Raw genomic sequence first — 24,054 nt, forward strand, 5'->3', positions numbered from 1 at the left:
TTGACTGCGCAGTCTTATTGTTGTTTTTCATTTCTCCGAAGATTTGAGAAAATCCTTTTTATTTCTACCTGAAAAATGCGAGCTTTCTTTTTTCTTTCCTTTTCTTCGACGAAGTTGTTTCATCAGTTATTGGTGGTACTCTTGGAACAGAAACATGTTCGTTATTGTCTCTGTCTTGGAATATATGTTTTCTGGAGAGATTTCCCTCTATAAAAAACATAAGTCGGGGACATAAATTATTTGTTTATCCCTGTAAACGTCTCGAAATGGAGTTTGAAGAGGCACTCGAGTTATTGTTTAGAAAGGACACTTGTCAAAGGAATTGAAATGGAGCGAGTTGGTGGAAATGTGCTTTCATCCACTGGCAGGTGTAGGGCCTTATTTAGTGATTAAAAAGTCGTGCGATAATAAATAAGCACATAATGGATGACTCTAATTTTTTCGCTCAATCATCCTCCCAGGGAAGTAAGAGATGATAGTGTCTAAGCATCTAGGTGGTGGCCAGTGGTAAAAGCTTGGGACTAAGATGTTTGTTCCCTCTTAAATTTCAGGTTCGAACCCTGTGGTCGCTCATATGATGGTCACTGGAAGCTTACATGGTCGTTAACTTCAGGGCCCGTGGGATTAGTCGAGGTGCGCGTAAGCTGGCCCGGACACCTACGATAATTAAAAAAAAAAAAGAGATGATAGTGTCTCGAGACAGGGAGTTTTTTCTAAAAATAATTTATTTTTATTTTAAATTATTTATTTTTAATGTTTTTGAATATTTTTAATGTTTTTGAATAGTTTTAATGTACTAAAGAATGATTTTCTTACATTTTAAAGAACAATTACTTTACCGTTCCAACCACTTTATCAGAGTGAATGGATGGATGTGCCGGCTTCGAATTAAGAATGCAAACCCTTCTTATTTCGCTATCAATTATACTTCCTAGACAAAATCCCTTATTGCCATTATTAAAAAATAATTGTTACAATACAAGTAGGCATAGATTAATGAATGCTTATCATTGTGAATAGACTTGGCACAAAATATTCGAAAATATATTCATGATCTTGATTCTTGTGGAAATATTTTATACAAATGCTATGTTTGCTTAAAATCAAATTTATTCATTTTCTTTCAAAAGAATACATCCATGATCAGCTTCTTTAAAACTTAGTCATAACTCAATGCACAAAAAATAGATGGAATATACTATCACTGTAAAAGTAAAACTGAAGAAGAAGAAGAAGAAGAAGAAGTAAACTAGTTATTTACAAACCCAACGGCCCTTTCATGATGATTTCAAATTTTGATTATTTCGGGCTTTTAATGGGCCTCATACTGCAAACAACTAGCCCTAACGTAGCTCAAGGCGCAACAGAATGGCTTCACCAGACCCATCATTAAGGTTCCCCGCCCAGTCTTGAGGCTCTTGAACTTTTCTCTGCTGAAGATGAAGATAGCTCGACTGAAGAAGCATAATGGCCACGCGACTTTCAGGAAAAAAATAATCGTTTGCATTGTTTTCCCTCTCTACTCTGCTTGAGATATGGGATTCTTGGTTCTCATCACACTAATCGACTTCAGAGATACAGAGCTCCACAAAAACGATAACCCATCACTGCAAATGATGATTCTCTGAAATGGATGAGCACTTCCTATACTCGTTCATTTCATGCGCTTTCTTTGAATATATATGATTAATTGCATATGTCGGTTGCATTGCGCTTAATCATGAACCTTCATGCATATATAATTAAATAACTGAGAGGCTTACTTGCAATGTTGTGAACGAGGAATAAATATCAGTATGCCGAAAGGACGGTGGGTTTTGAAGGAATAGTATCTAGGAGCATGTCCTAGCCATAGGTCAACGATCCACCCAGTTGTGCCAAGGATGTAGCCTATAATTTGGCAGCCGATATGAAGATCACAATACTAATGATTTTTAATGATAACGGATATTTGAAATATCTCTCAATTATCACACCAGCAGGAAAGAATGTTCCCCACCCTACAAGGTTCAAGATAGCATGAACCTGATCAGGAGAAGTAACATTATTTAGCTATATAAATATGTATTTAGTACCATCTGGGATCAGTATTTTTAGTTTTAGTTTCTTACCGTTCTTAGATGACGTTCCTGCTCTCCCACATGTTGAGCCCATCCAGTCTTCAAGTCTATTGTTTCTGTACTATCAACATTTTGGAGAGCTGCGGGGTGCATCTTAGGTTCTGTTCCTTGGACTTCATATCCAACTTGCCACACATGATTCAATCTTGAAACATTGTACATGGAAGGAAGTGCTAGTGTGGCATGTAATGTGAGGTAGTCTACTGCTGTCACACAATCTGATTTCATACTTGGAGCTTCTACATCGATTGCTGAAGGTTGTAGCTATCACTAGTGATATTATAGGTGAGGGCAGTGAATTAGCCCTTTTAGCTGGATAATGCCTATCATTGTTCTTGTTCCAACCATCTGTGGCCTGTCTTATGGATCCAAACCCCAGGCTAGCCACATCGTATCTGCATTATTTAGCCTTATGCCAATGATGATGTCAATTTGGCTTACATTGTGTTTATTGACTTCCCATCCAAATTCAACTCCTAAAGTGGTCATTTTCTTGCAGTTTGAGAAGTTCTTGTCCTGGGTTAAGTGACGGAAAGATTCACTACAAGGGGTGTAATGTGCAGCACTGCTGTTCACGAGAAAGAACAAAGATTAGTATGGAAGTTATGAACATAGTAGTAGACGCCATTTTCGTGACTCTCAGTACTTCGTATGTTTCTATTGAATTATGGTATGTGCCACAAGGTTTAAAATGGCTTTATTCTATCAGTATGATTTATACGAGTTGTCCAGAAGTATTGCATAATTTCTTCATAATTATTGGAGAGGATGTTTCGACTACCACCAGCAATTTTAACATACAAAAAAAATGAGAAAATTGGGAGTAAGTTAGTTTGACCGTGCAGTGGTATTGTTTTTCATTTCTCCGAAAAGATGAGGGGCAAAAAATCCTTTTCAAGCCTAACTGGAAAATGGAAATTTTGATTTTTCTCTTGTTCCTAAAGGTTATGCGTCAAAGGAATTTGAAGGAGACCAAGTTGTAGGCATGGTGCTTTCATCCAATGGCTTGTGCATTGCATTATCCAGTGATAAAAAAGTAAGAACACGATGCATGGCTAGAATCTTTTTGATCCTGGGACCCCTCTATGTTCTATCGTTCTCCGAGGGTAGTAGAAGTTTGGTGGTTAAAGAGTTGATGGATTGATGACCGATAATTTTTGCAGTACAAGTAGATTGCAGGCGCACGAAGTCATATACATGGGAATCAAGTGGTACATAATTTTCATGAAATACATCAAAGTGGATTGATGACCAAAAATTAGCCGGAAGGTACTAAAACTTTACAAGTGTTTCTTTGTTTTTTTTTTGGTAAACATTGTTTTTTTAAATGTTTTTCTTTGAAATATATTAAGATAATATTTTTTATATTAATATTTAAAAAAATTAAAAAATAATTTAAAATTAAAAAAATAATTCTTTTTAAGAAAACATAAAACCGATTAGAAAGAAACTTTGAAACTTTACAAACCCACGGCCCTTCTACGATGATTTCAAAACTTGATTATTTTGGGCTTATAATGGGCATCATACCGGAGACAAGGAGCTGTAGTGCAGCTCAAAGCTCGACAGAATTGCTCGGCTCTCCGTCTCCGCTGAAGATGCAGAAAGCTCAACTAAAGCATCCTCGCCAGTCTTTTGCATTCTTTCCTCTCCACACTCGCTTGAGATCATTGGAGTTCTTGGTTCTCGTCGCACTAATCATCTTCTGAGATGGATTATCGTTTCACTGCAAATAATTCCGTGAAACGTAATTTCAAACTTGGTTACCAACCATAGAAATAAATGAAAACCGTTGTCAAGAATTTATCCAAATGCCAATCACTGGAACGAACATTTGAAATATTAGCTCGACCTGGAGTTTCCAAACAGCCATGTAAACAATGCAAAAGAATTTCTCTCGAGTATTGCAAATCCTAATCAATGACAACGTAAAGAAATACGTGATGTTAGCAACTGCAATATGAAGTTATGAACTTCATTGTGAGTTGAATTGAGTAGCGTTAAATTTTGAAAGGGCAATGGATCTGTCATGTCATCGTCCACCACATACCCCCCCATCTCCTAGATGCTAATCAACTACCATGTCATTATTATTCCAGAGTTAAAGCATGGAAATACTGTACAGGTGACAGGTTCGCTGTTCCTGGCTTATGAAGAACAAACAGAAATGAACATGGAATCACTTCCGGCCCAACCTAGTCAAATGCTGCTGATGTTTTGCCGCAGCAGCCTTGTCGGCCGCTTCACGCTTGAGCGTCCTCTTTGCCCGTCTCCCTGTTCTATCTTTTGCAGCCTCTTTCTTCTTAGGTTCACGTGAAGAGCCGGCCCCCGAGTCATCGAAATTTGATCGATGCACTGGCCTTGCTTCTTGACGCCCTGCCCTAACATAGCCATTATCTCCCCACCTGCGATTTCCAATGCGAAGATTGGATGAACTGCTCAAGTACACTCCATCTAGATCATCATCCTCATCTTCATATTCATATTCATATTCATATGGATAATAATCATCTGGGTCTTCATAAAAATCCTCATGATCCTCCACGGTCAAAGGCATGAACCATGCAGCTCGAAGGAGGAGGCACACACTTTCCTCGAACATGTAATCCTGGATGCTGTTAAAGAAACAAAAATCTATTAAACCTAAAGTATGGCTCATTTCAGCAAAAGAGAAACAAATGGCAATACTTTCACTAAGCTTATACAAGCCAAGTTCAAGTATTTTGATCAAATGAACCACTAACTGACCACATTCAGAACATAATACATGACTGTGTAAAAGATTTCAACCTGCCATCGAGAGAACGGTGAACATTGAGAAACTCGAATGGCTGTTTGCACTGAGGACAGGTTGAATTCTTACTGTATGTGGCCCATCGAAGGATGCACGTCACACTGCACAGAACAAAGGACAGAAAGAACAATGAATACTAGTATACAAGTCATTTAGTATTGAAATTTGTTAAAATAGTCTTCACACTATCAATGTCAAAAGAAATCATCAACATATAATCGGTGCTTGCATGAGGTTCAATAAGTACATGGAATATGCTATAATCAGCCTTGATTCTTCTGCAGTTATGTAAAGCTAGAAAATTCAAGTTCTTCAAACCAATTATTAGCAAGTTGGAGAACACCATATAAGCATACACCTCAACACAGCTACGATGATGAGAAAAATGTCCACAGCATAATTAGGTGGATCAATCAGTTTCTTGCATCAATAAAAATCACTGCAATTCTTCAACACCAAAACAAGAACTCATGCAGCATCATATTTAGCAAACCCACTTCAAAACAAATGAAATACAACTACATTGCATGAAAAGGACACAGGCAGATTTATACAAATAAAGGATTTAGGAGGAGAAACTCTGTTCAAAAGATATTTCTTTATACTGCAGAAAGAATAGTTGAAAGTGTAATAACTACAAGGCATAAATGATGAATGTGCACAAATAATTTGAAAAGATGATGTAAAGACACAGAAACTAGATGGTTCAATGCAAATTTAGAACCTAATTGCAGAAATGAGCCAGAGCATAAAATGTAAGACAGCATTAAACTCAAATCTGACAACTAATATACCATCCATATATGTCTGTAAGAATTATGATCTTCAAGATTGGATTTGACAAAATTTAGTACATGATTTACATATAGAACTCAGTATAAGGAGAAGCTATGAAATTGGGACTGTTAAGGCTTGTAGCGGGCACATGAATGGATTATTGCAATGTATAAGAGTACACATCTTAGCATGTGAATGAAAACAATGTTCAAAAGGAAGGTTTATTCAGAGAACAAACCTAAAAGACTGGAAACTATCTAATACTAGCTGGCAGAGACAGATTAGGATAAACATACCTCCTCTATTAATTCCAGCAACCTGACTACTATAACTCAGGTCTCAAAAGGCGATAATGAAAGCAAGGGAGTTTAATTTACTCCACAACAGTGAGGCACAGTGTGAACCTCATAGCACAGATGCAAGTCATCACAAATTCTTTGAAAAACAATAAAAAATAAAAGTAGCAAATTAGCTAACATGTTAAATGAAAAGAAATAATATATGCATAAAAAATGAATGCCATAGCACACAATTAATTTCATGCAGCCATTAGAATCCGTAACGTCATGCATGATAAAAAATGATGCAGAACACTAACGGAGGCACAAAAGTTACAGAAGATAGCATAGAACCCATATTCACACAGAGATCACCAGACTCAAGCAATTTCTTCTTCACCATGGAACTTTGTTTTCATAAATGACAATACATAGCTCTACCCACTCACAACCCAAAGATGCTTGAGAGAACAAACAAAACATAGCAAGAAATCGATTAATTTATTTTTTAAAAAAAAATGCAGCCAGCAGCAACAAATTGCACAATGGCCTCATCACAGTGGAAACCAAATGAACTTTCAGCTACACCTGCTGATATGATTCCTAAGACATTCTCTTGATAATTATTTACAAATAAACTTAGGAAAAACATGAATACATAGGAGCAGGGAAGAAATGCCACAAAATAATACTTCTACATACACATTACTATCTGTTTCTAGATCACTTTTACATTTTGTCCTCAACACAAGATCATTCCACTGTATACCAGCATCAAAGACAGTTATTTTTCAATCTAAACCACTTGAATTCTGGCAGAGCACATTTCCAGCTTCCACATTCTTAATCCTAACAAAACAGGTATGGGATATCATCCTCCGTGATCAAATAAGACGAATTAAAGGAAAAAAAACAACAGAAGACTCCAATCAAGAAGCCAAAATGTTAGAGAAGTCACCCAATCATATCAATCAAGTGGTTCAAAATTAACCAATGCAGTCATGTTTCAGAAGCAGAAACAGTAAAAAGTAGAGATTAACTATACTAACCAGTACGCATGCTCGCAACCTTTAACAAGAGCAGTTTCCTGAAGCACAATCTTATCCAAGCATATAGCACAAATCCCACCATGATTCCCACATGCCTTTTCGCTACTCTCCACTTTACTCTCCATTTCACCCTGAAACCAAAAAATCCCACAAAAATAATTAAAAAATAACTTAAAAATCCCATTCATTTCCCTCAAAAAGCAACAACTTCCAATAAATCATCATGCACCAAGAACAAGCTAACAAGCCCCAGTCAGACAAATATACCGAAAGGGTTTCAGATTATAATAAAAAATATCAGTTTTCCAAGCTGTAAATAAGCACTTTCATTAATTTATTAATCAGTCACCAAGAATTGCCAACCTTCTGTTTTCAATTTACTAGGAATTCAACTACCAAACAAAAACAATATCATTGTATTCATCATTTCCTTCAATTTCTTTATAATTCTCTGCGAAGATCCAAGACCTAAAAAAAGTAGATCTAAGAGGTCAGGAAAGAAAGTACCTGATGTTGAAGGGCAGGAGTAAGCGGTTCGTGACCGTCGATGTTGATGACTGAAGTCATGGTTTTGATCAATTTAATTAAATTAAGTTTACAACAACAAGAAATTAAATTGTGTTTTTGTTTTTTTTGTTATACTAATCTAAATCTCTAAAAAAATTATATAATCTAAAGAATATATACAGAAAGAGATTTATAGGGAAAGAGAGAGAAAAGGAAAAGGAAAAGATGCTAGCAGTCTAAAGAATGATTCTATCCAGATTCCTATATATGTATATTGAGAGAGAGGGAGAGGAAGAGTTGGAGAGGGAGGACCCTCTTTCGCATCGAAAGGGTCAAGGAAGAGACGAGAGTGTTTGATGTGGATGAAAATATTATATGGCGGTGGGTATTTTCCTTTTTTCTTTTTCTTTTTTTGTTTCCAAATTTCTAGGGTTGTGACTTGTGCCACCGGACCACTCGGTGTCATGCGAGGCATATTCCAAGCACACGTGTCTTCTTCGTCTTCAAATTTGTTCTTGGTCAAAGTATTTATAAAATTATCAAGTAAATGAGAAGAAAGTATTTTATAAAATTATAAATTAAAGACGGACGCATCAAATTCTTTTCTTCTTCTTCTTCTTTTCCATCGCAATCTAAACGAGCGTAAAACTCTGATATCCTTTCTATGCCTATGACAACTACCAAAATTGAGATTTACATGAATTTTTGAAGTTTTATTTTGAATAAATTGTTTTTTTATTACATTATATAAATGAATTTAACTTTTCATTAAATAATAAGAAAAATGTCTACTGAGTTGCTAGATAATAGTGTTTTTGAAAAAATTTAAAATTTTTTAATTTTTTAATTTTAAATTAATATTTTTTTTGTATTTTTAGATTATTTTGATGTGTTTATTTTAAAAATAATTTTAAAAAAATAAAAAAAATATTATTTTAATACATTTCTAAATGAAAAGCACTTTAAAAAACAACCGCAATCACACTCTCAAACAAGTCAAATGATACTATCTATCTTAATTAAACTAAAAATTTATACAAAAATATATATAACTTAATTTGATATTCGAATTCTGCTTGCTGATCAATAATTAAATTGAAATAGTGAATCCTAATAAAATAAAATAAAAAAGCATGGTTTTTTTCCTTAATCGTCATAAATGAATTGGAAAAAAAAAACACAGTAAGTATATTATACACACACACACGTGGAGGCAATCAAGCACTGGGCCTGCCTGCCTGGCTTTTCTTCATGGGCTTTATTCAGTGCCCTATGGAAAATAGAACTCGTAGCCCAGATGCCAACCTGGCCTTTCTTTGAATTAAATCACCAATTTTTCCGGTGCTCAACCCTCAAAGAAGAAGAGTGAAACCTAAAACCCTGTGCTCCCTCCCTCCCAAAACTCTAGAAACTGATAATGGGGACGGCGACAAACCAAGCAGAGCGGCAAACCCAAGTCGAAACAACGCCGGAGATTGTTGATGCTTTACTTGAGGTATCTCTCACAATACCCAATTTTTCATTCTTTGCGAAACTCAGTTTTTTTTCTTCACATTGCTCTCTTTTTCTTCCTTTCTTTCTTTTGTTTTTCTTCTCAAAGGCTGCTAGATATGATGATTTTGAGGATATCACAAGTTTAGCATCTTCTGGGGTTTCTCTTGACTCCAAAGATTCACAGGGCAGAACAGGTTATTATCAATTTTATCTGTCTTCTATTCTGACTTTCCATCCTGCTTCTGTTATTTTGTTCTTGTTAATGAGGTCTTAGATAACAATTAATGATCTAGTAACTTGCTTGTTTAGAAGCTTAGTTACTCAATTCTTTCATCCCATGTAGGCATGTACTCTCATTAGCCTTCCGAAACTCTGATTTAGTCAATCCTTGTTTACCTCTAAAAACATTTTGTTTCTTGATGCCATTCGGCATCCAATTAATGGGTTACTAGTTGTAGAAATGTTGGAAAATAACTTGCAATAGGAGATCAATATTTGTAGCTTTTTCGGACATAGGTGATGTGTTACAACATTGTTTCCCTTTTTTTTAGATTGTGAAAAATGTATTTCAAACAATTCATTATTTTTTTTTATCATAAGATAACGAGAGAGATTATATTAAAGAAAATGCAAGAATAGTGCTGAGTTTAAACCATTGTGTTAAAGTTGCAAAGAAACAGAAATTTTGAGAGTGAAGCTAAAGGCATGTTAGAAATATCGTTCCATCTCTAAGCAGCCATGTCTTGATTTCGTGCCAAGGCCTAACCTTTGCCAATGAATCTGCAGTGAAGTTGCTCTCTAGAATAGATTGAATAACACAGCTTCCTTTGGGACAAGATTGCTTCATTTATGTTTTTTGAACATTTTTCTAGGTGTTTTTTGATCCCATTTCCCTCTTGTTATAGATTTCCAGAGATATAGTGTGAAGAATTTCACTTCTGTTAATTGTTCCTTCAAACATGCAGTGGGTTTTTTTAATCTAAAATTACAATCCGGAGGGGCATAAAGTTTTTTGATGAATTGAGATTTTGAAAATTGTTTATTATTGATTGTTGATTATCCTCTTTTTTATTGTAGCTTGAATTTGCTTCTTTTTTTTATGAATCTTGCATGGTTTAATGGATGTTTGACTTGGCTTTACTGATTTGTAACGGCAGCACTCCAAGCAGGGCATAGAGTTTTTTGATGAATTGAAATTTTGGAAATTGTTTATTATTGATTGTTGATTATCCTATTATTTATTATAGCTTGAATTTGCTTCTTTTTTTATGAATTTTGCTTGGTTTAATGGATGTTTGACTTTGCTTTACTGATTTGTAACTGCAGCCCTCCATATGGCTGCAGCTAATGGGCATCTTGACATTGTGGAGTATCTTATCAATCAAGGAGTGGTAAGAGTCCATGCTTGTTTTCCTTTTCAAGTTTTGGGGGACTTGGGGTTTTGGGTGGAGGAGTGTTGGTGGCTGCTATGGAAAGGTGACACAGCCGGAATTAAGGAGAATAGAAGTCAAAGAACAAGGAAGATAGAATTTTAGAAAGGGGTCTCAACAACAAGAGCCTTAACCATAGTTTTATTACTGTATAAATTCTCTCCATAATTCTTTGCCTTTTCAAAAGGATTACAACCCTTTAAATATATTTGAAGCCGACACTTACAAGAAAGTAAAATCAGAATCTTTAAACAAATAGAATTAAAAAAAAATCCAAAATTTAACATAAAAATAATAAAACCAACAGAAACTTCATCTTCTGAGCTTCATTTGAAAGCCTTCCCGACATATTTTGATTACAATCAGTCGACTTGTTATAAAACTGGGCTTGTAGAATTTTCTGAAAAAATTTGAGTCCAACTCAACGGTCGAATAAGAAGTTATGCTTGTTTTCGTATGACATGTTAGGGGTGATCAGGTCTCTTCTTGGGCTTAGACCAATCTATTTGATTCAAAGATGTATATGTTAGGCTTTTCACACGGTCTAAATACATTAGATCCTTATTTGATTGATTAAAACCTCCAACATCATAAGGGCAAGGCAAAATTGCAATTCTTGGAAGCATTTGTAGCTGAATATTTTTATGTTTATTCCAAGTTCTCTTTTTATGGCTTCAGCGTGTAAACTGGCTGCAAAGTTTTCTTAATCTTAAATTTACTTAGTCATATTGCTCTATTCTAGCTTTGACCAGCAGATACCTTTAGTATTCATCTTTCTTTGTTGCTTATAGTATTTTGCTTCCATTTTCATAAGATTGTAAAGGATTGGAGGATGTTTGTATTGTTTTCTTTGTCCCTGGATTGAACCCGCTATTTAAATGCGATGTTAAGACCTATTAAATGTTTGAAGTATCCATTGAGCAGGACCTCAATGCTTCTAATGAGGAGAAGAATACGCCTCTTCATTGGGCCTGTCTCAATGGTCATATAGAGGTAATTATCGTGGTCGCTTCCCATGTCGGTTTTGTTATGCATCATATTAGGTTCTTTAACAAATACTGGGATCTGTAGGTTGTTAAGAAATTGATTCTGGCAGGAGCGAGTTTAGGCATTCTTAATAGGTGTGTAATTCAAACCTGCAGCCTGGAGTTTGTTCTATGTTTCTCTCATGTATGCAAACATTCTCTAATCTATAACTGGATGGTTTTCAGCCATGAACGGACTCCAATGGATGAAGCTGTTACTAGGGGAAAATTGGATGTTATTGATGCAATTAATGCAGCTGTGGCACAACAGGAACTTTCAGGTGTTACAGTTTCCTAGTCTAGGATTTCTGTGATAAATGTAATCCGATTAATATTTTACAGGTACATGTTTCTCATGGATTGCAATCTTTAAATTTGGTTCGTATGCCGTAGCTGGTGCACAGATTACCTTTGATTCCTGCAAAATCAAGTGACAATTTATTTGATTTGATCCTGATTTTGTGTGGTTTTCTTTAGGATGACAAAGATGTAAAAGGTGGCTGGAAGCATCTTAGATTCTGCCAGGCACTTACTGATGATGCTACTGGAGGAATGAATGAATATGATTCACTTCTTGACCTCTTGAGATTCATCGAGACTTCTTTACATAATTTATTGCTTTTTAATGTACAGAAAAGTCGCAATGCATACTCTTTGAAAGAGAGATGGAGAATCTATAATACGGTCCAAAAATTAATCAGAAATTTTGTAGTAGAGTATAGATTCCATTTCCTCGCACTTATGATAGCAGTTGATTGGTTAACATTCGCGAATAATTTTCGATGAACCATAGTTTCATTTCAGTTTTGAGTATGATTAGCCAAACCATCAAGTGCTGAAAGTTTTCAATTTGTTTGGTTACTAAGAATTCGAATTTGAGCGTTTCAACCTATGGGACGCCATGTACTAGAGCCTTGATTGGAAAAATGCACTAAATATACTTGAATATTGTTGGTAAAAGAAAATACGAATGATTGTTTCTCCAGTTCGAACATTGACATGTAGCTTTTACGTGCTTGGAAGAGGATCTTGGGGAAAAACTGTAAGAGCAGCATCAGTTAAAAAAAAAAAAAAACCCAAGGATCTCGAGGTCTGCTATTAGGGTGTGGTTCATGTGGGGGGGGGGGGGGGCTGCATGAGGCCTAAATACTTTTATATTTGTTCGTAGGACCGCTATTTAGCTTGTTAATACGGGGCCTCGTGATTTTACAAGGTTAACAAAGATAGAAAATAGCAGGTCCCAAAACATGCATGTCATGGTTTTTCACAGGGAAGATGTGCTCCCAGGCCTGAGCTATGGATGAATTAATTACACCTTTTTAAAATCTCTCAACAATAAGTGAAGCATAGATTAATTTGCAGGCATCAATTATTCTTAGGGTTTGATTGATTATAGTAGGGATTCTTTTCAGGACTGAAAATTTAGGGATAAGTTGTTGGAGTTTAGAACAAGGCATTCCTGCTTTAACAGAATTTGGAAACCCAAATGGGATTCTCGAATTCGTCCCACCATTGATTTGTGGTGGGACCTGACGGAACCCACGATCACAATGCTTTAAGACATTCGATAAATAATAAATTTTCCTAATGTTTTAGAGTATAAGCATCGATTAATTTAACTGGTGAGTTAATCAGCACTGGTGCAAGAACTTCTTATAAACAGAAATCATGACTAAAGATGGCTATCTGCCAAACATTGCTGGCCCAAAGATCCTTTTCCAATTATCTTTTTTTTCAAGGGGGAAAAAAAAGTGTCTCCAAGCTTACATGTATTCATGTAGTTGAACACTCTTCGCCTTTAGAGTTGCTGAAAGTGTTCCTCATCATTTTTGTCCAGAATAAACAAATAGTTCATGCATTCCCTGATCACTATTGTATGGCACGAAAGCTCAGTTCCTGTTTCAAGAAAAAAACCATGGCAATTTCTGGCCCACATCCCTGATTTTTCATTTATTTTAGTACTAGCTAGGGATTAGGAAATAGGGACATAATAAGAGATTCCACGGCACATTTACATAAAATATAGTATATACATGTAAGTGCAATTGAGCACAGAAGTCAGGTGATTATAATAATACTGCTGAGTGATTTATAGAACATTTTTATATACCAGTGCATATGAGCACCAAAAGTATCAATTATACCACCATCATAAAGGAACTTTTACAATATTAATATTCTATGCTAACCCTTAATATATTGATAAATGGAATTTTAATAAGATTACAAATGTTCTTCTTGTTGTGTTCACCAGTAGTTTTCTGCGATTCCAATCATTACTGCCACTTTCTTTCTCAAAAAAGTTCGGCTGGCTAATGCTTGTTCTGATTGTTTCGACTCGTTTCATTAGTTTGCAAGACCAACACTACAAAGTTGTGAGCAAGTTCTGTGCAAAACCCAGAAGTGGAAGCTGCTCTCATACAAGTTAACAGTCACAGGGTTTGTTCCAATTAATGCAGGCCATTCCTGGGCTGGAGCTTTGCTGGTTTTCTGCACATATCATTCCATTTTTTCCAACCATAAAATGAAAGTAAATAGCTACCCGCTATCAAAAAAACCAGGTCCCAAATAATAGCAAATGACAATATGGTAATTGACAACGTGAACACCGTACCATGGCAGTGAGGGTATCCTACAAGTAGGTATACAAGAGGGCCTCTATATACGCAAGGAAACATTAACTTGACTTCCATTTATTCTATAAAAATGAATTGGCTTTTAATTAGGGGTTCTACTTGAAGGGCAGCTGCCCTGGGAAATAGCGTGGAGAGAATCTAACGGGATGGTGTTTGAAAGAGACAGCATACCTGCAATCTCTCATATTTTGGTATTTGAATGGCGCACTGGATTCCTAAGCACAATTCACAAAGAATATAATCAGAAAGCTTCCTTTTTTATTGAAGTGATGACCAGTATACTTGAAATATGGATATATCAATGACTTTGTTGATGGAAATGCTGTCATGTGGTGCTGCCAGAAATGAGAGAACTGTCAGTAAGCTGGATAGATATATGATATAATCCTAATTGACATGGTGTCATAAACCAATCAAGAACCATTTTTAGGAATTTTCACCTTGGAAATCTGGGACCATAAACAATTAAAACTATTAGTGAGCGAATGCCACTTCAGGAGACTGCCACTTTGGAAATGAGCGTCTTTGGATCACATTTATAGTGCCTGGAACTGAAAGCTGCCACTGCCACAATTCCACTTGACAATCCATCAAAGGCCATTGGAAATACAAAAAATAAATTCCAGCAACCTTTTGCTCTAGGGGCATGTAAGTAGAAAATTCCAAACAAAGATACAGGTTTTTTTTTTCTCTGGAAAAAAGTAACGAAAATAGCTGAACAAAAAATGACATTGCTAGGTTTTTCTTGGATAACCACACAGAAATCACCTATGACATGTGAAGAATCAATATTTTTATGTTTTGTGAGAAAATCTAAATCTTTATCTAAAAAAGTCTAATAACAATGAGATAACTCATTAACATGCTGAGTTTAGTGAGCTGTCAAACATAATATATTTAGGTTTGGTCACACGCTGAGCTTAGATAAACGTAAGTCTAGTAAATTGCCAGATCCAACATACATGAATTTAACCACGCGCTAAACCCATATAAGTGTGGGTCTAGCGACGTGATAAACCCAACATATTTAGAGTTGGTCACATGTTGAGCCCAAGTAACCATGGTTCTTGCGACCTGCCACACCCAATTTACTTGGGTTCGGCCATGTGCTGAGCCCGAGTAAGTGTACGTTCGGCGAACTGTAAGACCCAACATACTTGGGTTTAACCACGTGCTTAACTCGACTAAATGTGGGTCTAACGAGCTGCAAGATTCACCATTCTTTTATCCTTAGAATTTGAAGTTATTTTTTTTATTTATTACAATCTTTTATTTAAAGTAACTAACTTTACAATTAGAAGATTCATAAACCCCATAAAAAATTATTGTTTTCGTGTGCTAGAATTTCTACTACCAATCATATATTTTCTAAATTCTTGAGAATAAAATATTGATGTAAATATGTCATTAACCACTATTAAAACATCAAATAACCTCATTTTTTAATATATTGTATTTTGAAACATCAACAACTTTTATTGTTTAGTAGTTGAATGGCAACTTGAAAAATAATATTCATAGAAAAAAGAAAACCCTATACTTTACAACTTGTAACTCAATTCCCTTTATTTCTCTGCATTAGGAGAAGAAATTTCAAATAAGTTGATTCCTTTATTTACTACTATTTCCTATTTCTTGGTTTTATCCAATCATTAATAACTTGATTATTTTTAGATAATAGTATATAAAAAAAAGCTCATAAGAAATCCTATTAAAACTAAAAAAATATAGGTCTGTCTGTCATCTACATCAGAATAAATAGAGTTTTTCAAAAAAAAACATGCTAGTAGAGAAAGATTTCCAAACGATAAGAGATATAGGGCCAAAGAGAGAGCCAAAAAAGGATATTTCATGTATAATCCTCGAATTTTATCAATTCCAATGTGTTGATCAAATAATACAATGCATGCAAAAAAAAAAATATCCTATTGTGACTAAGTATTATTGTAGTACTAGTGTTTTTAAAAAAATTACTTTGAAATATATTAAAATATTTTTTTATTTTTTTAATACAAGCAATTCAAAATTATAAAAAATACTATAAAATATATTTTTAGACAAACACATTACACTACCAAACAAGTGCTAGTCAAACGATAAACTTTCAGCTTCCATCTAATTTATTTATTTTTGTTGTTTTTGGTCTCAAATATACAAAACACGGACCGACCATTCAACAAAAAAGAAAGCCCCACTAAACTTGGAAATCCTTGTTTTTCATTCTTTACATATTAATGGTGGGGGATGCAATAATTTTATAGGTTTATTCGAGGGGTGAAATGTGTACCTCAAATGCACTAGAAAATATTAAAATTCAAGTTCTGCCAATAGAATTTTAAAGCAATCAGTATTCACCCCTTGATACAAGGGACATTGAAATTCTGGTGTCATCATCCACAGGAAATAGTGAACTAGCAGCAGTGATGCCACTGCAACTCTCAGAAAAATCATGATCCTTCACATGCTGGGGGGGAAAAATAATCTGTGCCCTGCTGGGTGCCATGAAATATGCGTTGACATGTTCATCATTTACCGATCTCATTGAGAAATGAACTCTACAAAACTTGCAGGATATACTTAGAACCCTAGTATAAAACCTTCTGTTAACCTATGCAGAGGTCAAACATTTCCTTGCTTCAACCAATTAATGGTAGATTAATACTTCAATTAGATATCAATAAACACCTGTATTTCTCATAAGCAATGCTGCGAGAGAATCACATTCCTCACAGATCAGCTCTCAACTGGGAACAAATTAACAGTGACAAGCAACTCTCATTGCAATAATCTATGCTGAAATGGACAAGCGTGATATTTATTTTATTTTATTTTATTGTGAAAAAAAATACTATCCCATCCGTACTAAGGAAGGGAAGGATCAGAAGTTTGGATAATATTGTTTTACAAAATACTTGTGACAAGCACTAAAAGTCGGCAGCTGAAGAAGAAAACGATGCACCCCGTAAGACTCAACCGTAACAAATTAATAGCTCAATTGCAACAATTTGGCATCTGGGAATCAAGAAAATCAGATAAGATGTTTAAACAAAGCGAGGGCTACAGAAAATGTTAATGAAGCCAGTATAAATGATTGGGGAAAGGGAAGAAAGGAACTAGGATACAGACAATAAACGAACGACAGCACGACAAGAGCTCGTGCAAGTAAAAATTGCTCAAGTAATGGCGTCACAAGGGCACAATCATGATGAAATCCCGATCCACAGGTAGATTAACAGTTTGAATAGAGAAGTCATGGATCACATATTTCCTCAAAAAAAAAAAATGACAAGATTTTTCAAATGATCAAATCACATTAAATCATATCAGATCACACATATTTCAAATTGTCAGTGATCAGTACATTCCAAAATGAAATGCGTGCTCCTAACATCCCATGTGCTATGAAAAGAAATAAGTGCATGAGCTTAACAATAATTAAACACACCACATAAGCATTCCAAGCAAATTTTCCCAGGTAAAACACCAACACTGATAGGATTGTAGCCTATTTCTCTGGTTCAATGAAGTTCAAAAATCTGCCACCAACCAAAGAAAAAATCTACTAACCTAACCCCACCACAGTACACATCTGGTTACAGCATCAAAACCATAAACAGCACTTCTACACTCTCACCCTGCAGTTTTCCCATGGTTTTGCTACCTGATTATACGGTTATACATGTACAGAAAAACCAGAAACGTTTAACATCAAGCAAGAGGACAGAAGTGAGAAAGGCTTTTATTCACCACCCTTGATCTGGATGCAGACATGAAGATTGCAAAGAATAATTGTCACAAGACACGCCCTATGCACACAACATGCGCAGTCTAAAACCCTAATCTATCATTCACCTATGTTTCATTGATGCAAAGCATCTGCACAACAGCTCAAATCACAAACAGTAATCATAATTTTATCAGTCCACCGAATCAAGTACTTAACTTTTGTTGTTTCAGTTGATTTTCTTCCTTCTAAATACGGATAAGGTACAGGGACAGATTGAAGGACATGATCGAAACACGGGTAACAAGTAAACGAGGACCTTCCGTAATGCTAGCCAGACATAAAATACAGTGATTCTTCCGGTAAAATTAGTGATACGAACACTTGACTCGAGTGAAATTGACCAGTCTGCTTTTCGCAAAACAATAAAACAATTGTCATTCTATTCAGCAAGTTATGTCAATTAAAAAACGTACCACTCACAAGTATAGAATCCAAACGTTATTCAATAGCATTTCAGAATGAAAATATTCATATATACTGACAGCATAGATAAATAAAATGTATTTCAGAAAAAGCTACACAGCCAATCGATGGAAGAACAGAATTGATCATACCTCCGACATAATGAAACTTCACGATATGCTAGGAAAAAAAAATGCACACAGGTGGCCATATCAATGTTTGATTATTGAAAAACTATCAGAACGTGCATTCACATACCTCAGAACAGGCACTAATCTTTCAAACAAAAAGTGAGCACAAGGACATGTTTCAGTGCCAGTCATGCACAAAGGCATAGTATTTCCATCAGCAATGTATATGAAGTGTAACATGAAAAAATCTTCATGGGACTGCCCTTGTTCCATACATGTTGCTGGTTTACAAAAGCGGCATGCAGTTTATAAAAAACACAACATTAAATATAGAAAGAAATGATCAAAACGATCTACACGACAAAATACATCCATTTATAAACTATGCTACGAGATCCAATGGGGGACAACATGTCTGGGCGTAAAGGAAAAAGGCCAAGCAAAGAATTAAATAGATACCAAACGCTTTATTTAATCCATATCAGTCAAACATGTGCACGCAAGATTATAGCCAAAAGGATAAGTCATATATATCTGAAGCATCTCAAAAAATAAACTATCATTACAACCCAAACAGACATCCCGACAGTAATTATCCCGGTGGGCAGAAATGACACGACTAGCAGATTGACAGCACGAGAAAACCCACAGTTATATGAAATACTGTTTAAATATTCTTCTATGCTTGTATATTTCCTTAAAACTGGGCCAGTGAACAACACGAGGAGACAGTAATTCAATCAAGAGCACCGATTAAGTTTTTAGCAAGTTCAATTCACTAAACCACGGTTTAAGCACAAAAGAAGTGCATGAATGTTTCCTGAAACAAACGCAAACTTCAAAAGGTTAAAACTCAGAAAATATGAAAGTTGGAAAAAGTTTTAATATTCTAATCGAGTAGGATGCATTTCAAATACAAGGATAACAGAAGTAGCAAATACACCATGTATTCATGTGTGCATGCGATTCAATGGTTGTCCGTATTACGAAAATGTTACATGAAGAGAAGTGGGCGGAAAAGGACATCCATGTAATGCTCTTTCTTGTTTGGCAATAAATGATGGTGACATAGCAACTACTTCTCATGCTAAAGTCTAAAGCAGCACAATAATGATGAATACCACATTTACTTGTAGTTGATGGAACCAAACCAACCCAATGGGAAGGAACTGGTGCAACAAAATGTTAGCACCGTAAAAGTACAAGATTGTGAGAAAACAAGCATGGCAGAAAACAAAGGGGGGCTTGGTCATATATATATATGGGGCAGTTTTAGAACAAATTAAGATCCTTTCTATTGTAAAGCATGACTGGCACAGTGAATCCAGGTAAGACAAATTGCTACACAAAAAAATTGAAGTTCATACCAGAACGCTTCTTGATGATGCATTTATACTTTACACTGTAGATCTCACCTTTGCCAAACAAAAACTTGTAACAAACCAAAAGAGAGGGACAGAAAGATAAAAAAGAAGGCTACAACTTCAAGAAAGCAAACAGATTTTTATTTTATTTTTTCATCACAAAGTTTAAGAACTAATATATCTGGTAGAACAGGATTTTTAGACTTTACTATCTTTTCTAAATTTTGATACAGGAATTGCTCCAATAGTGAGAAAATGCAGCTTCTTTGGCATATGATGACCCTCGAAATGCTATTACACAAGGCAAATAGAATTAAGAAGCAAGAATACTAAAACCCAGACGCTGGGATTTTCAAAGAGAGAGCATATGTTAATAAGATACAAATTAAGGAGCAACTTACCAAAACCCTATCGATAATAATTAATTAGTGGACATAAGAAAAGTTAGACAAGAATGTCACTCCTTGATAAACCTTGAAAGTGCCCTCAATTTATTGGATTGCCATAGCCCGAACCTCCGAGTAACCCTCCAGTGGAAGCACCATAAACATCTGAAGGATCGAGAATCGGGGAAGAAGAGGCCCCGTTTCTCCCTACGCCATTACCACCGCTACTGCTACCACCACCCAAATGCAGTTCAGATATATTAGGGAACCCATCTCTTGTTTCAACTCCTTGGTCATATAGAAACCCTTTGAAAACATGACCGCCAATCTTCACCACAGCCTGATACGCAAACTCATCTTCACCATCTTCCACTGCCGTCACTCTAACACACCTGAAGGTTGCTGGTGCAGTTACTTGCCCCGGTAGTCTCTCTTTAAAACCTGCATCAGAAAACATAATTCAACAAAAACCCTACTCAAAGTTTCACTTCTATATTAACAACCCTAAAATTTTCTCATGCTCATATAAAGCAAGGCAAGTAAAATAGAGAATGATAAACTGATAAACTCAAAACCTTGGTGACTAGAGCTCGTGTCGTAGCTCCTTGGAGTAGTATTAGAAGTGGAAGTATGAGAAGTTGTAGTTTGTGAGCTTATAAGTCTAGGTTTCTTGACACCAGAAGTAGACCCAGTAGAACCAGCACCGCCACCGCCACCTGCAGTTGCCATAAGCTGACGCTCTCTCCTCCTCGCAGCCGGTACCCACGTGCTCTTCACATGAGTAACACAATCAAAACCACGGCTTTTGCAACACGTCCTACACCTTCTATGGCTACAATCTTTCTTCGCTTGGTTTCCACAATCTTGACACGTGGTTGTAGCGGACGATGATGAATTCCCTCCAAGACTTCCACTTCCATTCCCAGCACTATTTCCACTTTGTAGTAGAAAATTCGCTGTTGAAGAATTGTTGTGATGATCAAGAATCGAAGGAGTGGTATTAGAAGCTTTCTTGATATATTGAGAGCCTTGGTTTTGCCAGAACTGATGAATTCCGCTAATCTTGTTTCGACCATTATTCAACAAATCTTGATCATCCATGTTTTGGGGCGCAAGACAAGGCCCCGCAGCAAGGAGTGGAATGACACCAACACCTACACCAACACCAAGGGCTGTGGCATTGGAAGCATTGATTGGATCTGCTGTTGAAAGATTGATTTGCTCATGATGCTGGTGGTGGTGGTTGAAGGAGGCAGCGGGAGCCACCACGAAGACATCGCGGAGGCCCACCATGCCCATGTCTGGAGAGATGCCGTAGTTGATGGGCCGAGCTGAGTTAGGCCATGTTGGACCGGATGTTTGGCCGCCGCCGGTGGGACCGGCATTGAAGCCGAGTGAGAGGTCGTCTGGACCAGCGGTACGGATACCAGAGGAGTTAGAGGTGGCCCAGTCAGCAAAGGCACCAGTGTCTGATAGTAGCTGCCTACTCCTTGTAGTAGCCACAACTGATAATTTTGTAAAATTTTATCAGATTGTAAAATATAAGAAAGACAGAATCTTTATATTTATAAGTAAATATACAATACGAGTGTTTTTATGATAATTGTAGAAGAGAGAGAAGGGAGGATAGATTTTTAGAAGAAGAAACTAAATCTAAGGATGTGTGTATGTAGGTGTTATGTGAGTGAAGTGGGGTCGAGAACTCTGAAATTGTATCAGAGAAAGAGAGATTTGTAGAGAGAGAACAAGAGTGGAAAGAAAGAGATCTTGTTTGTTGGGGTGGGCTTTGTTTCTTTTTTTCTTTTCTTTCACTAGGCAGGACTGGTTGCTGCTGGCCTGCTGCTGCTGCTGCTAGGCTCTGGGGTTTCTGTTGGTAATATAGAATAGAAATACTACGCTAAACACAACTGTCACTTTGGCTTTTGTGAGATTGTGAGAGCAAAAAAAAAAATAAGAAGTTGGGATTGAGAGGGAGAGATGACTGAGATTTCTCTGGAAGATGGGGGCAGTGAGACTGTGAGAGAGAGAGAGAAGTAGAAGAGACTGGTGAGAAGGAACAAAGACTCCCTCTTTGTTGTGTTGTATTTAGTAGTATTTGTTGTCTTGCCGACCTTTCTATGTATCTATCTCTCTCTTCACGATCATCTTCTCCTTCGCTTCTTCTTCTTCTTCTTCACTCAGCTTTATCTTTCTTTCAAAATGGTTTCCTAGAAAGCGAAAAATGTGGTGGGTTCCTCTCCACCTCTCTTTCTGCTCTCTCGATACTATAGAGTTAAATGAGATTATTATTGGAGAGGAGAGTGTGTGTGTGAGGGAGGGAGGGAGGGAGAGAGAGAGAAAAGGGTATAAAGACTTTTGTTCTCTAGTTTCTGTAATTTTATGAGGCTCTAAAGTCACATGACACCTTTCATTCACTTTGGGCAACTTCTTCTCTACCCATGTAGTGGTAGTCTGGTAGAAGTATTACTAGGCCATCCATTCTCCACTCTCTCCCACTGCGCGTGGATATGCTTCCACCATCGAATGTCGTGAGTGAGATTGAAGGAGGTGGAGAGCAGGATTCTAGTCCAGCGTTGACGATGGCACGAGGCAAATTTTAATTCTTATGATCGATCCAATTGGGTGATAAGTGATTTGTTGTGAATTTTGCACCTGCGATTGAGCCATTTGTTTCGCGATAATTACAGTGATTTCTCCCGAAAAAATTATAAGTAGTTTGTTTACAATGTTTATTTACAACACGTAATTTTTTTGGTTATGATACACTTTTTTTTTTTAATTAGGTGGTTTTTGGTTAATATTTGGTATGTGGTGAGTTAATGTGGTAAGTGACTAATAACTATGAAAACAAAATTTGGTGATTTCAGAATTTTTTTAATTTTTAAGTAAGTAATTTTTTTAGAAAAAATATGATAATATTTTAGAAAGAAATTTTAAAAATAATTATGCCATATAGAATAAAGATTGTTATCTTATTTTATAAGAATTCTAATGGGTTTTTATAACTCATTGTATTGATTGTCAAATAATGAATATCTTTGAATTGATAAAAGGCAAAAATATTCCTATAAAAAATATATAGGCTTGATTCTTAATTGAATTTATAAGTGTGTTCTTAGTTAAATTTATAAGTGTTAAGTTTAATAAATCATCAAACTCGTATATAATTAGACTTAATATTTAGCTGAACCTATGAGAATTAAGTATACTAAATCGCTACACTTATATGTTATTGAGCTCATTACTTATATGAATCTAGGAGAGCTGGTCTAGCAAATCAATAAACTCATATATAATTGGATTTAATGTTTGATTAAGTTTAAAAATATTAAATTATTATTTTGTTTTTTATTTCTCTAAACAATAAATTACAATAAAGATAAAAAAATATTTTTATCCATCATACAATAAATATTTTTTTGTTGCGGATGAGCTCAATACATGTGAATAAAAACAATTTGATTGACCGGCTGGGATTGTTCCAGGGTCCATCTGGTGCAGCAGAGGCGACGATTTTGACTCTGGTAATTATTGTGACTGTAGTTGTTGATGTAGAGGTGCCAACAAAAACATTAAAAGATTTCGAGGTGAAAACACTGTTCATAATATATATAATATAAACAGTGAAGATTTTAATTTTTTTTTAACATTCTCTTTTTTATTAGGATCTTTTTCTCCTTATTTGTATCATTCCTTTTTTTATTGAGTTTTTTTTTTTATATAATTGTATTTTAGTTTTGCAAAATTAATATTTGGTAAACTATGAAATCATATTTGGAATTATAAATATGCGATGCAATGCAAGATGTAAGAAAAAAATAACGAAAATACAATATAAAAGAAGAAAAAAAACACAATCCACTTTGTGTTATAA

General features: G+C 35.7%; 3 protein-coding genes across 4 annotated transcripts; 1 reads left to right on the forward strand and 2 right to left on the reverse strand.

Moving 5' to 3' along the window:
- Positions 1–3,994: 3,994 nt before the first annotated feature.
- Positions 3,995–7,901, reverse strand: LOC18102059 (uncharacterized). 2 transcript variants are annotated; one of them, XM_024609106.2, is made up of 4 exons: positions 7,526–7,896; positions 7,019–7,149; positions 4,911–5,015; positions 3,995–4,735 (listed from the first exon to the last, which is right to left on the reverse strand). In XM_024609106.2, the coding sequence occupies exons 1-4, from the start codon at positions 7,583–7,585 to the stop codon at positions 4,300–4,302; spliced, it is 732 nt and encodes a 243-aa protein (XP_024464874.1). In that variant the 5' UTR covers positions 7,586–7,896; the 3' UTR covers positions 3,995–4,299. The 2 variants fall into 2 exon arrangements, with proteins under 2 accessions (XP_024464874.1, XP_024464875.1); XM_024609107.2 differs by lacking the exon at positions 4,911–5,015 and having other exon boundaries at positions 7,526–7,901.
- A 954-nt stretch (positions 7,902–8,855) lies between these two features.
- On the forward strand, positions 8,856–12,277 carry LOC7475020 (ankyrin repeat-containing protein P16F5.05c). The gene is made up of 7 exons (XM_002313962.4): positions 8,856–9,020; positions 9,126–9,213; positions 10,346–10,410; positions 11,374–11,442; positions 11,521–11,570; positions 11,661–11,816; positions 11,952–12,277. The coding sequence occupies exons 1-6, from the start codon at positions 8,943–8,945 to the stop codon at positions 11,770–11,772; spliced, it is 462 nt and encodes a 153-aa protein (XP_002313998.1). The 5' UTR covers positions 8,856–8,942; the 3' UTR covers positions 11,773–11,816; positions 11,952–12,277.
- Positions 12,278–19,913: 7,636 nt separating this feature from the next.
- Positions 19,914–22,524, reverse strand: LOC7475019 (protein LATERAL ROOT PRIMORDIUM 1). Its single transcript, XM_006379055.3, has 2 exons — positions 20,756–22,524; positions 19,914–20,621 (listed from the first exon to the last, which is right to left on the reverse strand). The coding sequence occupies exons 1-2, from the start codon at positions 21,477–21,479 to the stop codon at positions 20,281–20,283; spliced, it is 1,065 nt and encodes a 354-aa protein (XP_006379117.1). The 5' UTR covers positions 21,480–22,524; the 3' UTR covers positions 19,914–20,280.
- Positions 22,525–24,054: the final 1,530 nt, after the last annotated feature.

The sequence above is a fragment of the Populus trichocarpa genome, chromosome 9 (assembly GCF_000002775.5).
Source record: "Populus trichocarpa isolate Nisqually-1 chromosome 9, P.trichocarpa_v4.1, whole genome shotgun sequence".
Lineage (NCBI taxonomy): Eukaryota > Viridiplantae > Streptophyta > Magnoliopsida > Malpighiales > Salicaceae > Populus > Populus trichocarpa.

Coding starts and splice junctions, on each gene's coding strand:
- LOC18102059 (XM_024609106.2), bottom strand. CDS start 7,585: ATGACTTCAGTCATCAACATCGACGGTCACGAACCGCTTACTCCTGCC. Junction 5,016..7,018: donor GGTTGCGAGCATGCGTACTG/GTTAGTATAGTT, acceptor TGTTCTGTGCAG/TGTGACGTGCATCCTTCGAT. Junction 4,736..4,910: donor CACCGTTCTCTCGATGGCAG/GTTGAAATCTTT, acceptor TTTCTTTAACAG/CATCCAGGATTACATGTTCG.
- LOC7475020 (XM_002313962.4), top strand. CDS start 8,943: ATGGGGACGGCGACAAACCAAGCAGAGCGGCAAACCCAAGTCGAAACA. Junction 10,411..11,373: donor ATCTTATCAATCAAGGAGTG/GTAAGAGTCCAT, acceptor TCCATTGAGCAG/GACCTCAATGCTTCTAATGA. Junction 11,571..11,660: donor AGTTTAGGCATTCTTAATAG/GTGTGTAATTCA, acceptor GATGGTTTTCAG/CCATGAACGGACTCCAATGG.
- LOC7475019 (XM_006379055.3), bottom strand. CDS start 21,479: ATGGGCATGGTGGGCCTCCGCGATGTCTTCGTGGTGGCTCCCGCTGCC. Junction 20,622..20,755: donor CACGAGCTCTAGTCACCAAG/GTTTTGAGTTTA, acceptor TTTCTGATGCAG/GTTTTAAAGAGAGACTACCG.